This window comes from Nematostella vectensis, chromosome 10 (genome assembly GCF_932526225.1).
Source record: "Nematostella vectensis chromosome 10, jaNemVect1.1, whole genome shotgun sequence".
Classification (NCBI taxonomy): domain Eukaryota; kingdom Metazoa; phylum Cnidaria; class Anthozoa; order Actiniaria; family Edwardsiidae; genus Nematostella; species Nematostella vectensis.
This window is the reverse complement of record NC_064043.1, coordinates 4902990-4920719: the sequence shown is the minus strand read 5'-3', so window position 1 is coordinate 4920719 and position 17730 is coordinate 4902990. Positions and strand designations below refer to the sequence as shown.

Sequence of the window (17730 nt, the reverse complement as noted above, 5' to 3'; positions counted from 1 at the left end):
AATTAAAATGATAATGTTGATTTGATTGTATTATTTATTCTTTACAGTGTGCATCTGGGAACTGTGCTGATGTGAATTGTGATAGACAGGGCAAGAGTACGGTATGACAACAAACAGTCCTATTAGTATGTGATAGACAGGGCAAGAGTACGGTAAGACAACAAACAGTCCTGTTAGTATGTGATAGACAGGACAAGAGTACAGTAAGACAATACACACCCTATTATTATTTGATAGACAGGACAAGAGTACGGTAAGACAACAAACAGTCCTGTTAGTATGTGATAGACAGGACAAGAGTACAGTAAGACAATACACACCCTATTATTATTTGATAGACAGGGCAAGAGTACGGTAAGACAACAAACAGTCCTGTTAGTATGTGATAGACAGGACAAGAGTACAGTAAGACAATACACACCCTATTATTATTTGATAGACAGGACAAGAGTACGGTAAGACAACACACACCCTATTATTATTTGATAGACAGGGCAAGAGTACGGTAAGACAACAAACAGTCCTGTTAGTATGTGATGGACAGGACAAGAGTACAGTAAGACAATACACACCCTATTATTATTTGATAGACAGGACAAGAGTACGGTAAGACAACACACACCCTATTATTATTTGATAGACAGGGCAAGAGTACGGTAAGACAACAAACAGTCCTGTTAGTATGTGATAGAGAGGACAAGAGTACGGTAAGACAACAAACAGTCCTATTAGTATGTGATAGACAGGACAAGAGTACGGTAAGACAACACAAACCCTATTATTATTTGATAGACAGGGCAAGAGTATGGTAAGACAACAAACAGTCCTGTTAGTATGTGATAGAGAGGACAAGAGTACGGTAAGACAACAAACAGTCCTGTTAGTATGTGATAGACAGGACAAGAGTACGGTAAGACAACACACACCCTATTATTATTTGATAGACAGGGCAAGAGTACGGTAAGACAACAAACAGTCCTGTTAGTATGTGATAGACAGGACAAGAGTATGGTAAGACAACAAACAGTCCTATTAGCATGCAGGCCCACACAGGGTGTGTGTGTAACCCTTCAAATACTATGATTTTTCCATATGATACCTATGACTGCACCCCCCCCCCCCCCTCGGCTAATCCTGAGAACCCGCCTGGTATGTGATAGACAGGGCAAGAGTATGTTAAGACAACACACAGTCCTGTTAGTATGTGATAGACAGGACAAGAGTACGGTATTACAACACACACCCTATTATTATTTGATAGACAGAGCAAGAGAATGTTAAGACAACACACAGTCCTATTAGTATGTGATAGACAGAACAAGAGTACGGTATGACAACACACACCCTATTATTATTTGATAGACAGGGCAAGAGTATTATCATATGCAGTGTCCTGTCGCCTGCTTGTGTAATCATGTGTAGTGCCCTCGGTACTTAGTGTTATGTGTGTTTTTTAGCACGAGGGGCTGTACTGCTATCTACTGGATGAGAATGCCTTCATTGTCGCCTCGAATGATAAAAAGGTATTTATTTTTGTCTGTTAATAAGATATTTGTTGAGATTTGTTGAATTTCTAGAGATGGGAGAAGAGCAATTACCTTATTATAGAAAAATAACGCTGGTAGATACTTATTTCTCAATTTGCTGATCGGAAATACTTTTCTGATGCCGAAAAAGAAAACAATTAAGCAGCGTGTAAAGCTCCTTATTAATAATCAGTTTTGTTTTAAAAGTCGCTGCATTTTGTTTACGATCTTTGATAACATGTACTATTTATCAATGTTTTCTAAAATTAATTAAGGTATATTTAATTAACGTGAATTTGTCAAATTAAGTGGAGCGTTTATTTCCTAAAATAATGTATATAAGTTCCTAACAAACCTGAGAGATGGACTAGTTGTTCTATTACATAGATTTATTTCTCTATTCATCTCTTTTTTCAGTCCAGTGGTATGTTTTTTGGAAAAGTAGACAACGCTGTAATGGAACTGCTGGTTGATCACTATGGCAATGAGACAACAGCTGTTTTTAAGAAGTATGTTAGCTCTATAAGGACATATGCCCCTATTAATTATTAGCATCAACAAACAATCAGGAACACAGTTGGGCATTTATTCGAATGGAATTAACATTCAATTACACATTTTGTGTATCGGTGGCGTTTATTGACATTCATTTTTTCGAAAATGAAAATTCATTATTGGTATTAACATAAACAATTATAATCAATAGACCTTTCAGACAGTCATGTGCATCCATGTGATATTCAAAGTGGTTTTAAAAATCACAGTTTGAACATACAACTGATGTGTCAATGAGTGTTACTGTAAACAGTGTTAGTGTTGCTGTCACAGTTTTACATGACCCCCTGGTACATGACCCCCTGGTACATGAACCCCTGGTACATGAACCCCTGGTACATGAACCCCTGGTACATGAACCCCTGGTACATGAACCCCTGGTACATGAACCCCTGGTACATGAACCCCTGGTACATGACCCCCTGGTACATGACCCCCTGGTACATGACCCCCTGGTACATGAACCCCTGGTACATGAACCCCTGGTACATGACCCCCTGGTACGTGAACCCCTGGTACGTGAACCCCTGGTACGTGAACCCCTGGTACGTGAACCCCTGGTACATGACCCCCTGGTACGTGAACCCCTGGTACATGACCCCCTGGTACATGACCCCCTGGTACATGACCCCCTGGTACATGACCCCCTGGTACATGACCCCCTGGTACATGACCCCCTGGTACATGACTCCCTGGTACATGACCCCCTGGTACATGACCCCCTGGTACATGACCCCCTGGTACATGACCCCCTGGTACATGACCCACTGGTACATGACCCCCTGGTACATGACCCCCTGGTACATGAACCCCTGGTACATGACCCCCTGGTACATGACCCCCTGGTACATGACCCCCTGGTACATGAACCCCTGGTACATGAACCCCTGGTACATGAACCCCTGGTACATGACCCCCTGGTACATGAACCCCTGGTACTAGAACCCCTGGTACATGACCCCCTGGTACATGACCCCCTGGTACATGACCCCCTGGTACATGACCCCCTGGTGCATGAACCCCTGGTACATGAACCCCTGGTACATGAACCCCTGGTCCATGAACCCCTGGTACATGAACCCCTGGTACATGAACCCCTGGTACATGACCCCCTGGTACTAGAACCCCTGGTACATGAAACCCCTGGTAAATGAACCTCTGGTACATGAACCCCTGGTACATGAACCCCTGGTACATGAACCCCTGGTCCATGAACCCCTGGTACATGAACCCCTGGTACATGACCCCCTGGTACTAGAACCCCTGGTACATGAAACCCCTGGTAAATGAACCTCTGGTACATGAACCCCTGGTACATGAACCCCTGGTACATGAACCCCTGGTGCATGAACCCCTGGTACATGAACCCCTGGTGCATGAACCCCTGGTGCATGAACCCCTGGTGCATGAACCCCTGGTACATGACCCCCTGGTACATGACCCCCTGGTACATGACCCACTGGTACATGACCCCCTGGTACATGACCCCCTGGTACATGAACCCCTGGTACATGACCCCCTGGTACATGACCCCCTGGTACATGAACCCCTGGTACATGAACCCCTGGTACATGAACCCCTGGTACATGACCCCCTGGTACATGAACCCCTGGTACTAGAACCCCTGGTACATGACCCCCTGGTACATGACCCCCTGGTACATGACCCCCTGGTACATGACCCCCTGGTGCATGAACCCCTGGTACATGAACCCCTGGTACATGAACCCCTGGTACATGAACCCCTGGTACATGAACCCCTGGTACATGACCCCCTGGTACTAGAACCCCTGGTACATGAAACCCCTGGTAAATGAACCTCTGGTACATGAACCCCTGGTACATGAACCCCTGGTGCATGAACCCCTGGTGCATGAACCCCTGGTACATGAACCCCTGGTGCATGAACCCCTGGTGCATGAACCCCTGGTGCATGAACCCCTGGTACATGAACCCCTGGTACATGACCCCCTGGTGCATGAACCCCTGGTACATGAACCCCTGGTACATGAACCCCTGGTCCATGAACCCCTGGTACATGAACCCCTGGTACATGAACCCCTGGTACATGAACCCCTGGTACATGACCCCCTGGTACTAGAACCCCTGGTACATGAAACCCCTGGTAAATGAACCTCTGGTACATGAACCCCTGGTACATGAACCCCTGGTACATGAACCCCTGGTGCATGAACCCCTGGTACATGAACCCCTGGTGCATGAACCCCTGGTGCATGAACCCCTGGTGCATGAACCCCTGGTACATGAACCCCTGGTACATGAACCCCTGGTACATGAACCCCTGGTGCATGAACCCCTGGTACATGAACCCCTGGTACATGAACCCCTGGTACATGAACCCCTGTTACATGAACCCCTGGTACATGAACCCCTGGTACATGAACCCCTATTAGCATGTCCACCCCCTACATAGGCTCCTTCCAGTGTTGATAATAATTGTTCATGTTCTTGTCAGCCAGGGTCGTGTTCAGTGTTAACATGTCCATGTGTTTGTCAACCAGGGTCTTGTTCAGTGTTAACATGTCCATGTGCTTGTCTGCCAGGGTCTTGTTCAGTGTTAACATGTCCATGTGTTTGTCAACCAGGGTCTTGTTCAGTGTTAACATGTCCATGTGCTTGTCTGCCAGGGTCTTGTTCAGTGTTAACATGCCCAAGTGTTTGTCTAACAGGGTCGTGTTTAGTGTTAACATGTCCACGTGCTTGTCCAACAGGGTCGTGTTCAGGGATTACCAGGCTGTCACAGAAACAAAGAAAGGGACTGGCAGCAGTGGCTCGTCTTTACTGAGCGTTAGTATCTCAAGGCTTTGCATAACCCGAGTTACTGCTCTTTTACCTATACTGTTTTGTGTCATTCAGCCCCTCTTCGAGTTGTCCTCTCTTGTCGACTGGTGGAGGTCAAAAGCGGTCATGTAAGTTACACTCTAATTTTACACTTATGGGAAACCCGAAAATCCTGATAATTCCTTTGATTAGTAGGGGGTATTGACTATCTAGATATGCAATATTACACTATAGGTGTCAGAATAGCATTTGGAAATAATAAAAAAGCAATTTTGATTTTAGATTCATTTTTTGTGTGAACCTTACAAGCTATATAGCCTTGTATTTATAAAATCATTTTTTGGCCTGTCGTTAGAAATATCTCATAATAATATATTCATACTTTAGTACAGTGGAGCCTGGATTTAACGATACTGGATTTAACTGTGACCTCGATTTTACAGTGAAAATACAGTAAAATGTAAAACCTTGATTTTATGATATTGGATACAACAATATCCTCGATTTTACGATAAAAAATCTGTTTACCCAAGCGTAAGTTTGACCTCGATACAAGGATATATTATTGATTCTGTCTATGAATAAAGACAGAAAAACAAAAGACACCTAACTAGTATAGTATAGATAATCGATTTTTTTTTTTACTGTAGAGACCCTGTTAAAACAGATTTACAGTCTTGCAGAGAGTAACTGAACAGTCTTACACAGAGGACATGTTGCATTTTTGTTGTTGTTGTAAAAGTTGATTATTAACCCGACTTCGCTTCAAAGATATTTGCAATTGATTTTCCTTTATATCGTTAAGTCGAGACGTCTTTGCAACAATACCTCGCTTTTACGATACATTTTCTTTCTCTAGAGGCAAATCATAAAATCCAGGTTCCACTGTACTATAAGCAATGTTTCAACGGCCCTCCCGTTCATACAAATCTCACCCTTTGTTTAGAGCCCCCCATGTCTTTATATTTTGCCAGGTTCTTTATGTACTTCAACGTGTACAACTGGTTGTACTCTGAGACAAAGCCCTTTGCAGGTGAGTGCGTAAAAATGTAATTATACGCCACAAAACTGTTAACAAATTACTCGCAATCCAAAGTCTATTTGTTTTTTATTACTGCACTGGAATTGTTCTTCCTTGGTTGTTTTGTAAGAGTGAGTAGTGCTTTATCATGTCTTAAAGCCGACATGTAACTGACTTTCCGTCAAGGTAAAGATAGGCTGCTCCACAAAGTTTACCAGTTTGCATAGTCAGCACCAGCACACAAACATGGTGAAATGTGATCGTAGGACCTTTTATACCGACTCTGCAGTGTAGAGAGCTCAGAGTCAAGAAGAGTCTTAACGGTTACATACCATCTTTTCTAGATGCCAATGAAGATGTTCCTAAGAATCTTAGCTGTGTTAAGGACCTTACTACATACTACACAGAGAAGACGACCGTCTTAGCTAACGGTAAGGTCCACTAACAGCTGGTTCTCACTAGGACACAAGAGCAAAGGCAGGACGCATGCCCAACGCTCGTATATTCGCGACGTGCAAGGCACTGGGGGATGGTGTGACTAAGCAGCAGTGCTGTAGTAGACCTAGAAATATTGTGTGTGGGGGGGGGGGGGCACAATACAGAAACATTTAGAAAATATTTGGGGGCACGGTCACGCCCTTACTGGTCATTTTTTTTAATAATTTTTGAAAATGTTGGGGGGTGGTTTCGTGCCCCCAGTGCCCTGATCCTGCTATGGCCCTGACATGTGTATAATATGATAAAGCTCTGTTTGCCTCACTGTGCAAATTGTGATTCTTATTCAGGCACATCACAGTGCAAGTCGTCAAGTTGCTCAAGGTAATTACGCCAGTACTTGCCTTGAAATTTGATCATGTAAAGGATAGTTAGATTGTAAAATGATTTTGTTTTCTCTGTTGGAAGTGTGCCTTATAATTTGACCGAGTAAGCATTAGTTAGATGATTTGCTTTTCTCTGTAGGAGTTGACCGAGTAAGGGCATTATTTTGGTTCTCTCTGCAGGAGTTATATTGTGGCAAGTGTACCTTACAGTAATCTCCACCTAGTTGTGGTAGACGCTAAGTGTGGACAGTGTCAGGACAAGTATGTCTCTCTCGGCATACCTGGCGAGGCCCCTGCATATATCCTTTGATAATTCCAGGAACACAAAATTTAAATTAACATTTCGCGTGCTAATTGAAGGTGTATCTGAGGTGTATTAGAATATTCAAGGTTTGTCTCAGAAATCATTAAAAAAAATAGGCTCCCGTGATGACAATAATGTTGATGTAATATTATTATATGAAATATCTGTATAGTGCCTTAATGTATCCTACTAGACATTACAAATGACGAGTCTCCTTGTCAATCACCTCTATATCGCAAGAGGCCTGGAAGATGCTTCGAGACCACCAACCCTGTAAGTAGAGCATGTCCATGCACATTTTACCAGCCCTGTGAGTAGAGACGCCCCATACACACTTTACCAGCCCTGTGAGTAGAGACGCCCCGTGCACACTTTACCAGCCCTGTGAGTAGAGACGCCCCATACACACTTTACCAGCCCTGTGAGTAGAGACGCCCCATGCACACTTTACCAGCCCTGTGAGTAGAGACGCCCCATACACACTTTACCAGCCCTGTGAGTAGAGACGCCCCATACACACTTTACCAGCCCTGTGAGTAGAGATGCCCCGTGCACACATTACCAGCCCTGTGAGTAGAGACGCCCCATGCACACTTTACCAGCCCTGTGAGTAGAGACGCCCCGTGCACATTTTACCAGCCCTGTGAGTAGAGACCCCCCGTGCACACTTTACCAGCCCTGTGAGTAGAGACGCCCCATGCACACTTTACCAGCCCTGTGAGTAGAGACGCCCCGTGCACACTTTACCAGCCCTGTGAGTAGAGACGCCCCATGCACACTTTACCAGCCATGTGAGTAGAGACGCCCCATGCACACTTTACCAGCCCTGTGAGCACGCCCCATGCACACTTTACCAGCCCTGTGAGTAGAGACGCCCCATGCACACTTTACCAGCCCTGTGAGTAGAGACGCCCCATACACACTTTACCAGCCCTGTGAGTAGAGACACCCCATACACACTTTACCAGCCCTGTGAGTAGAGACGCCCCATACACACTTTACCAGCCCTGTGAGTAGAGACGCCCCGTGCACACTTTACCAGCCCTGTGAGTAGAGACGCCCCGTGCACACTTTACCAGCCCTGTGAGTAGAGACGCCCCGTGCACACTTTACCAGCCCTGTGAGTAGAGGTGCCCCATACACACTTTACCAGCCCTGTGATTAGAGACGCCCCGTGCACATTTTACCAGCCCTGTGAGTAGAGATGCCCCATGCACACTTTACCAAGCTGTGATTAGAGACGCCCCATGCACACTTTACCAATCTGTGACTATGCCACATACACACTTTACCAGTCCTGTGATTAGAGACGCCCCATACACACTTTACCAGCACTGTGAGTAGAGACGCCCCATACACACTTTACCAGCCCTGTGATTAGAGACGCCCCGTGCACATTTTACCAGCCCTGTGAGTAGAGACACCCCATACACACTTTACCAGCACTGTGAGTAGAGACGCCCCATACACACTTTACCAGCCTTGTGATTAGAGACGCCCCATGCACACTTTACCAGCCCTGTGAGTAGAGACGCCCCATGCACACTTTACCAGCCCTGTGATTAGAGACGCCCCGTGCACACTTTACCAGCCCTGTGAGTAGAGACGCCCCATGAACAATTAACCAGCCCTGTGAGCAGAGACGCCCCATACACACTTTTTCAGCCCTGTGATTAGAGACGCCCCATGCACTCTTTACCAGCCCTGTGATTAGAGACGCCCCGTGCACACTTAACCAGCCCTGTGATTAGAGACGCCCCGTGCACACTTTACCAGCCCTGTGATTAGAGATGCCCCATGCACACTTTACCAGCCCTGTGAGTAGAGACGCCCCGTGCACACTTTACCAGCCCTGTGAGTAGAGACGCCCCATACACACTTTACCAGCTCTGTGAGTAGAGATGCCCCATGCACATTTTACCAGCCCTGTGAGTAGAGACGCCCCATGCACACTTTACCAATATGTGACTATGCCACATACACACTTTACCAGTCCTGTGATTAGAGACGCCCCATGCACACATTACCAGCCCTGTGAGTAGAGACGCCCCATGCACGCTTTTCCAGCCCTGTGATTAGAGGCGCCCCATGCACACATTACCAGCCCTGTGATTAGAGACGCCCCATACACACTTTACCAGCCCTGTGATTAGAGACGCCCCATACACACTTTACCAGCCCTGTGAGTAGAGACGCCCCATGCACACTTTACCAGCCCTGTGAGTAGAGACGCCCCATACACATTTACCAGCCCTGTGAACAGAGACGCCCCATACACACTTTACCAGCCCTGTGATTAGAGACGCCCCGTGCACACTTTACCAGCCCTGTGAGTAGAGACGCCCCGTGCACATTTTACCAGCCCTGTGATTAGAGACGCCCCATGCACACTTTACCAAGCTGTGATTAGAGACTCCCCATGAACACTTTACCAATCTGTGACTATGCCACATACACACTTTACCAGTCCTGTGATTAGAGACGCCCCATACACACTTTACCAGCCCTGTGATTAGAGACGCCCCGTGCACACTTTACCAGCCCTGTGAGTAGAGACGCCCCGTGCAAATTTTACCAGCGCTGTGAGTAGAGATGCCCCATGCACACTTTACCAGCCCTGTGATTAGAGACGCCCCATACACACTTTACCAATCTGTGACTATGCCACATACACACTTTACCAGTCCTGTGATTAGAGACGCCCATACACACTTTACCAGCACTGTGAGTAGAGACGTCCCATACACACTTTACCAGCCCTGTGATTAGAGACGCCCCGTGCACATTTTACCAGCCCTGTGAGTAGAGACGCCCCATACACACTTTACCAGCACTGTGAGTAGAGACGCCCCATACACACTTTACCAGCCTTGTGATTAGAGACGCCCCATGCACACTTTACCAGCCCTGTGAGTAGAGACGCCCCATGCACACTTTACCAGCCCTGTGATTAGAGACGCCCCGTGCACACTTTACCAGCCCTGTGAGTAGAGACGCCCCATGAACAATTAACCAGCCCTGTGAGCAGAGACGCCCCATGCACACTTTACCAGCCCTGTGATTAGAGACGCCCCATGCACGCTTTTCCAGCCCTGTGATTAGAGACGCCCCGTGCACACTTTACCAGCCCTGTGATTAGAGACGCCCCATGCACACTTTACCAAGCTGTGATTAGAGACTCCCCATGAACACTTTACCAATCTGTGACTATGCCACATACACACTTTACCAGTCCTGTGATTAGAGACGCCCCATACACACTTTACCAGCCCTGTGATTAGAGACGCCCCGTGCACACTTTACCAGCCCTGTGAGTAGAGACGCCCCGTGCAAATTTTACCAGCCCTGTGAGTAGAGATGCCCCATGCACACTTTACCAGCCCTGTGATTAGAGACGCCCCATGCACACTTTACCAATCTGTGACTATGCCACATACACACTTTACCAGTCCTGTGATTAGAGACGCCCCATACACACTTTACCAGCACTGTGAGTAGAGACGCCCCATACACATTTTACCAGCCCTGTGAGTAGAGACGCCCCATACACACTTTACCAGCACTGTGAGTAGAGACGCCCCATACACACTTTACCAGCCTTGTGATTAGAGACGCCCCATGCACACTTTACCAGCCCTGTGAGTAGAGACGCCCCATGCACACTTTACCAGCCCTGTGATTAGAGACGCCCCGTGCACACTTTACCAGCCCTGTGAGTAGAGACGCCCCATGAACAATTAACCAGCCCTGTGAGCAGAGACGCCCCATGCACACTTTACCAGCCCTGTGATTAGAGACGCCCCATGCACGCTTTTCCAGCCCTGTGATTAGAGATGCCCCGTGCACACTTTACCAGCCCTGTGATTAGAGACGCCCCGTGCACACTTTACCAGCCCTGTGATTAGAGATGCCCCATGCACACTTGACCAGCCCTGTGATTATAGACGCCCCGTGCACACTTTACCAGCCCTGTGAGTAGAGATGCCCCATGCACATTTTACCAGCCCTGTGAGTAGAGACGCCCCATGCACACTTTACCAATATGTGACTATGCCACATACACACTTTACCAGTCCTGTGATTAGAGACGCCCCATGCACACATTACCAGCCCTGTGATTAGAGACGCCCCATACACACTTTACCAGCCCTGTGAGTAGATACGCCCCATGAACAATTAACCAGCCCTGTGAGCAGAGACGCCCCATGCACACTTTACCAGCCCTGTGAGTAGAGACGCCCCATGCACACTCTACCAGCCCTGTGATTAGAGACGCCCCATGCACACATTACCAGCCCTGTGAGTAGAGACGTCCCGTGCATACTTTACCAGCCCTGTGAGTAGAGACGCCCCGGCACACTTTACCAGCCCTGTGAGCACGACCCATGCACACTTTACCAGCCCTGTGAGTATAGACGTCCCATACACACTTTACCAGCCCTGTGAGTAGAGACGCCCCATACACACTTTACCAGCCCTGTGAGTAGAGACGCCCCGTGCACATTTTACCAGCCCTGTGAGTAGAGACGCCCCATACACACTTTACCAGCCCTGTGATTAGAGCACCCCATGCACACTTTACCAGCCCTGTGAGTAGAGACGCCCCGGCACACTTTACCAGCCCTGTGAGTAGAGACGCCCCGTGCACACTTCACCAGCCCTGTGAGTAGAGACGCCCCATACACACTTTGCCAGCCCTGTGAGTAGAGACGCCCCATACACACTTTACTAGCCCTGTGAGTAGAGACGCCCCGTGCAGATTTTACCAGCCCTGTGATTAGAGACGCCCCATACACACTTTACCAGCCCTGTGAGTAGAGACGCCCCATGCACACTTTACCAGCCCTGTGATTAGAGACGCCCCATACACACATTACCAGCCCTGTGAGTAGAGACGCCTCATGCACTGTGAGTACGGAAAAGAACCGGTTTAAAAAGCCAATAACTGGGAAATGATCAGACTAGAGAATAGCTATTGGTCATAAAAATTTACCTTCTAGTGTGATTTGACTGAAACAATTCGGCCTAATGGGCTGTTGACTCATTCAGTCTCGAAAAATGATTGATCAAAATTCGCCAAGCTATCATGGGTTATGATATTGTAACCAATTGTTTTCCCGCTTCACAGGAAAGCGGTTATCTAGCTGGTCGAGGGAGTCTACACTCACCGTCTATTTATCTCTTTGGTTGTATCTTCTTGATGGCTATTCTACTGATGCGAGACTCGACTTGATGCTGTTAAACCGCGGGGGAGTTTTGAAAGTCTGCCTCTTTTGAAAGGCCTAAAGCTTCTAAACAAGTATGGAAGGCTTTTAGTGATTTTTCCGCTCAAAAGTGGATATTGGTGGAACTTTATTCATTCAAAGATTTATATTATGCAACTCTAGTTGCGCTTTAATTTATATCACAGACATTTGCAACGGAGAGTTTCAGGTCGTGTGACACATTTTAGTCAGTCAAACCATTTATGACCCGTTTATTCCTGAGACCTGACATCACCTGAATGTTGGTAGCATTTCAACTATTTGCCCGGATATTATAGTTGTTATAGTATTCTATACAGGGCATTATATAAATTAGCAAATGTTTCATTCTTATGTAGCGCAATTGGTATATTATTGCACATTTGATAATCATGCTTCATATTTAAAATCTTTATTTAGTTGTAAATATTCTAATTATTTTCTTAAACAATGAGTCTATAGTTTGAGCTATGGACTTTTTTTATTTATTCTGGAATTTAGTCCTCCTTTTCTGCGATTTTTACAGTGCCGAACCTTGTATCAACAAACAAGCGCCTAAGGCCCTAGGGAACCAGTAGGCGATTTACTACAGTACCAGAAGCTGGTAAAATGTCCACTTTTAATCGCACAGACGCATCGCAACATTTTTCTTAACAACTAAATATTTGTTATTCCTGATCAAGAACTGCGTCGAAACAATTCTTTCACCATATCCACGGTCAGGTCCCACAAACAAGGGTAACCTCTTTGATAACATTAAAAATTCCTTTGGTAGTAGCGATAAAAATGTACTTTTTGTCGGTCATCAATTCTATTGTTATTTTTGAGCGCATTAAGTTTGCTGAGAGCTTTGTCAAATTTAGGTCTAGTTTATTTAATGCTTAATAAACCAGTATTGCCTTAAAGATATATACATCCAACATTTAGTCGATTCTATTATGTTTCAATTTCGTCCTTTATCTTGTAAGGACAGAAGAAAATTGGATTAAAACGTATCCCGAGGGGGAAAATGTACCAATAGGCTTTTGTTGCACGCTTTTTGGCATGCTTCATGCGAGTAAATTAAGTATTTCGATGTTGTAAAATGAGTCAATATGTGACTTGGGAATATATTAGTTTTACTCCAAAGCCCGGGTCCGGCCATGAATGATGTAGAACCAAGATGGCTGGCAAAAGAACCATTTTTATCCGTGGGTAAGCGCTTACCTCCTTTCGAGGAGCCGGGCCCTGAAATCCACGTGTCAAATTTATGAACAAAAGATTTTTAATGCTTCGATCTTTGATTCCAAAATTTATTGGAGATGAAATCCTTGGTTTTGTTAATCTTGGTTTTAACTTGAGTTTATTTTTAATGTTATTTCTATCCAGAAGAGTTGTGTCCTTGTGTCGAGTTTCTTTTAGTTCTTTTAACTGATTGTTACTTAGGCTGCAGCTTATATTTGTAAAGGATTTTTTAAGGCTGCGTCTTTATTAATGTTAAGAAATATCTAAAATATATAGAATTTTGTAATAAAAGACTTGAACCGATACCTTGTTCATGATATTATCTCTTCCAAGCCTCAACTCGCGATTTAAAATTATTTGCCAAGTTAAATACATGATAGAGTAACCTGAACTCAAGCACACTATTGCGTCTTGTTCGTTTATTGGTGAGACAGGAAGGGAATTTGAGATTTGCTAAATTCTATGATAGAGTAACCTGAACTCAAGCTGACTATTGCGTCTTGTTCGTTTATTGCTGAGACAGGGAGAAAATTTGAGATTTGCTGAATTCTATGATAGAGTAACCTGAACTCAAGCTGACTATTGCGTCTTGTTCGTTTATTGCTGAGACAGGGAGGGAATTTGAGATTTGGCACGAAACTTTTAAAAACACATGCATGGCCTAACTTATCGGAAGACTGAATAAAAATGTAATGAATTATGTTTTGGTACTATTAACGGTGATTAAAGACGCTTAGGTATCAGATTGCTGTGTTTATTCAGCAAACATTAATTCTACAATAAAATGACATCACTCAGCAACTCCCGCAACTCTTCCTGCAATTGGCGATGACGTAATCGTCATTGTTGCAATAGGCGGTCCAGCCTGGGCAGCTTTTGTAGTTGTCAACACAGGGTTCTAGATATAGAAATCGGGTAAGTTTACTTTATCGTTTCTCGAAGACATTCAAATTGATATCGGTAGGCATAGTACTTAAGGCTACAACTGACGGGAACATCTCCCCAGGGGGAGAGGGAGAGGACATTCATTAGGGAAATTAAAAAATGCCAATCACGCCGCCACTTTTAAGCACCCGTAATAAATTGGCTACTCAAAGAACCAATTTCCATTGGCTGATTCAAGCAAGTGACAGGGATGCTATTAATAAAATACCGTTTAAAAGGTATCTTAATGTTAATTTCAAACCAAACAAATTTAAAAAAAAAGAATCACAAGCTCATTTTAAAGGTAATAAATGTGAGTACTTACGCGAGCCACTGGAGTTTTCGTCTCCTAGGGTACAAATTTCAAGTTAAAAGAAAAAAGAATCACAAGCTCATTTCAAAGGTAATAAATGTGATAGTTAAAGAAATGCTTATACTTACGAGAGCCACCGGAGTTTTCGTCTCCTGTGAAATAAATACAAATTCAATAACATAGTCACTGCCATCGTCTTATTATCCATGAGCTGTATTCGGTCAGTTGTTTCATCTTTTGCAGGATAATGCAACGTTCATATACTCTAAAAGAATAAGATACAATGGTTCTTTAACAATCCCATTGAAGCACTTTTAAACGCTTTATACTTCTGAGTTTTCAGGACGTGTCATCACTCACCGTAAAGAGCCCTTATTCCCGCGATATCGTCAGCCTTCAAGTCGAAGCCTGGCTCGTAGCCCGTGTAGTACGGGAACATGACCGCATCTTGCACATCAGTGTGGCGCAGACCGAGGGAGTGGCCAAACTCGTGCGTCGCCACCCAGAGCAGGTTCATGCCTTCTGAGGTCCCGTCCGTGAAATCCTCGTCCTCGTCAAAGTGAACGACGCCATCAGAGGGGTAGAAAGCGTGGGCCAAGGTATTTCCAGGTCCATCAAAGGGGTGAACACATGTACACATGGGATCATGAGGGCCTCCGTGAGACTTGGGTCCAAAGCTGATGAACGAAATGAATTATTTGTTAACTGTGACTTAACGCATGTTAAGTGTGACTGTGAAATATTCGTTTGTAATGGGTAGGCCCTAAACGTTTGTAAATATACAAACAGACCCTCCGCCAGGACGCTCCCCAAAAAGCTTCATCAATCAACTTCGGACTTGTTAAATTTCGGTCGTATTAACTTTCTGCTATATTGTCACGTTCTCCCACGAGCATCAAAATATGGGCACTCTTTTAAACTTTTCTTTTTAAACTATAGGTAATCTTGTATTTAAAAAAATATATAAGGAAATGACCAGCAGGATGGCTATCCCACCCCCATATTTGCTTATTGTTCCTGTATCATGCCCCCCCCCCCCCCCCCCCAATCTTACGTGGGCTGATACGGCTCTGAAAAATTATTACAAGCAGTATCAAATTTTAAGTGAAAAACCAAAACTTCATATCGACAAGTTTGCTTTTGCTCGCTTTAAAAAAAAAGTTCGATTACTGACCGGACAGCAAAATGAACGATTGATTGAACAATGAAATGCGATTGATTAGATCGGGTGAATCTGAATAATTAATAAGCGATTTTAGTATACTTTACTTTTGAGCAAGAAATTATAATATTTTTGGAATATATTAATGCCTTCAGACAACGCCTAAACACTATAGATTATTATTCTGTTGTATAATCGTCTATCATAGGACTTTCATCAGTTTCTTTCTTCAGAATTACTAAGAGGCTTTACCTTTAAGGTATTCCCAGTAGTCCCATAGAAGGCTTGTCATGCCCCCCCCCCCCCCCCCCAAAAAAAAAATGCTGACGAGCACAAGTCTGGACAAACTTTGGTAATTCTGCGAAAATCCAGGCGGGTGCTATTCATATCCTTGCCTGATTTTGAGGTCAGCCTTCTGTCCGTAAAATGTGCGAGAAAAGCTTAGTCCAGATACTTGGGCCCAGTAATCGAGAGCTTTGGCGAAGACTCGGTCCTGTACTGAACGCGAAAGATCTTGGCCATACGAGATATGGTATGTAAGATGCTTCATGTTCCACTTTCTGTGAAGGTTATATCTGAAAGAATTGCCCTATCATTATCAATCATCATAAATCAATCAATCAATGCGAAATACCATAGGCTGTTTTTAGACATTAGCTTCAAGGCAGTAACGGGTACTAGCCCTAGGGGGGGGGGGGGACTAGGCCTAGCCCCAAGCCGCATTTTACATTATGTGTAGCGACGGGTGTTTTATCCAATATTAACCGCTTGAAACAGTAGCACAAAGAGGTATAAATTTGTGAAATTCCTAAGCAAAAAGACTCCTGATTAAACAATTTTATATTTGTAAAAGAGCGTGATAAAAATCTGAAAATCGAAAAAAGGACGAACTTTTGGGTCACCTTTATGTTTACCTTCGAATTCTGAGTCCGTCGTCATCCACATCAGGCATTCCACATCGCGGCATCTTCATCTGGGCGATGGTGGCAGCGTCAATCTCCCCCGTCACAGGGAGCCCAGCAAATGACTGGAATTTCTCCAGAGCCGTCTTCACGTCGTGGTTTCCAGATCTTGACGGTGAGATGTAGTGGAACTGGTTCAAGTATTTCTGTTGAACACAAAAGTTATTGCTAAGAAAGCATGCAAAGGAATTAATATCAGGGACTTTATATAGAAACACTATACCAAGGCCATCGTCTGGTCGTCATCTTCGGACACAGCAGAGGCTATCAAGGAGAGCAGCCCGGCGAATACTAACATCTTCATCTTCGTCTTTGTTAAAGACAATCGTCTTCGAATGAAGATCTTGTCCTTGCGATTGCCTTTTATAGCGTGTTGGATTGTTGACCTTATCGCCTTCTCGTGGCTTCTGGTAGTACTGTGCAAACCAAGCTTGTTCAGTGGTAATTTTTTTTCGTTTACAGGCTAAAGCAGGAGGAATGCTGTTCAATGACAAAGTTTCAGCCTGACAAAGCAAAACAGTAGCGGATCTAGGGGGAGGGTTTATGGGGTTTAAAACCCCCCTTGGGGCTGCCTGAAAGTCATAAGTAACCTCCCCCCCACCTTTATCACTGAACCAGCCCCCCCCCCCCCCCCCCCCCCCTCTTTAGCGAAAAGCTAGATCCGCCCCTGCACAAGAAATTTTATTTATCCTTTTTGGGGGTTTCGGGACAAACACAGCTTTTTCTGTGTTTCAACTTCTTTCGAACTCATTAGGATACAGAAAAAACAACGATATTAACGATATACATATTGCGTACGATCTCGAACTTATATAAACAAATACTAATTAATAGAGTTGCATCATTTACATTTTCCCTGAAACGCTCAGAACTG

The 17730-nt window shown here is 44.8% G+C and overlaps 2 protein-coding genes across 3 annotated transcripts in view; one reads left to right on the top strand and one right to left on the bottom strand.

Moving 5' to 3' along the window:
• The window catches only part of LOC5510265 (voltage-dependent calcium channel subunit alpha-2/delta-3), a 33382-nt gene extending 19584 nt beyond the window's left edge, over window positions 1-13798 (top strand). Inside the window, exons 29-39 of the mRNA XM_048733458.1 lie at window positions 48-101; window positions 1458-1523; window positions 1944-2035; window positions 4813-4888; window positions 4958-5010; window positions 5857-5915; window positions 6248-6334; window positions 6689-6722; window positions 6905-7023; window positions 7219-7301; window positions 12157-13798. Of these exons, the coding sequence (XP_048589415.1) occupies window positions 48-101; window positions 1458-1523; window positions 1944-2035; window positions 4813-4888; window positions 4958-5010; window positions 5857-5915; window positions 6248-6334; window positions 6689-6722; window positions 6905-7023; window positions 7219-7301; window positions 12157-12261 (828 nt within the window). The 3' untranslated portion in view covers window positions 12262-13798. The remainder of the gene's footprint in view (window positions 1-47; window positions 102-1457; window positions 1524-1943; window positions 2036-4812; window positions 4889-4957; window positions 5011-5856; window positions 5916-6247; window positions 6335-6688; window positions 6723-6904; window positions 7024-7218; window positions 7302-12156) is intronic.
• Window positions 13799-13988: 190 nt separating this feature from the next.
• Window positions 13989-17240, bottom strand: LOC5510263 (matrilysin). 2 transcript variants are annotated; one of them, XM_032379343.2, is made up of 7 exons: window positions 17080-17240; window positions 16809-17002; window positions 16290-16469; window positions 15093-15409; window positions 14861-14884; window positions 14745-14768; window positions 13989-14393 (listed from the first exon to the last, which is right to left on the bottom strand). In XM_032379343.2, exons 1-7 carry the CDS (start codon window positions 17158-17160, stop codon window positions 14290-14292), a joined length of 924 nt encoding a protein of 307 aa, XP_032235234.2. In that variant the 5' UTR covers window positions 17161-17240; the 3' UTR covers window positions 13989-14289. The 2 variants fall into 2 exon arrangements, with proteins under 2 accessions (XP_032235234.2, XP_032235235.2); XM_032379344.2 differs by lacking the exon at window positions 14745-14768.
• Window positions 17241-17730: the final 490 nt, after the last annotated feature.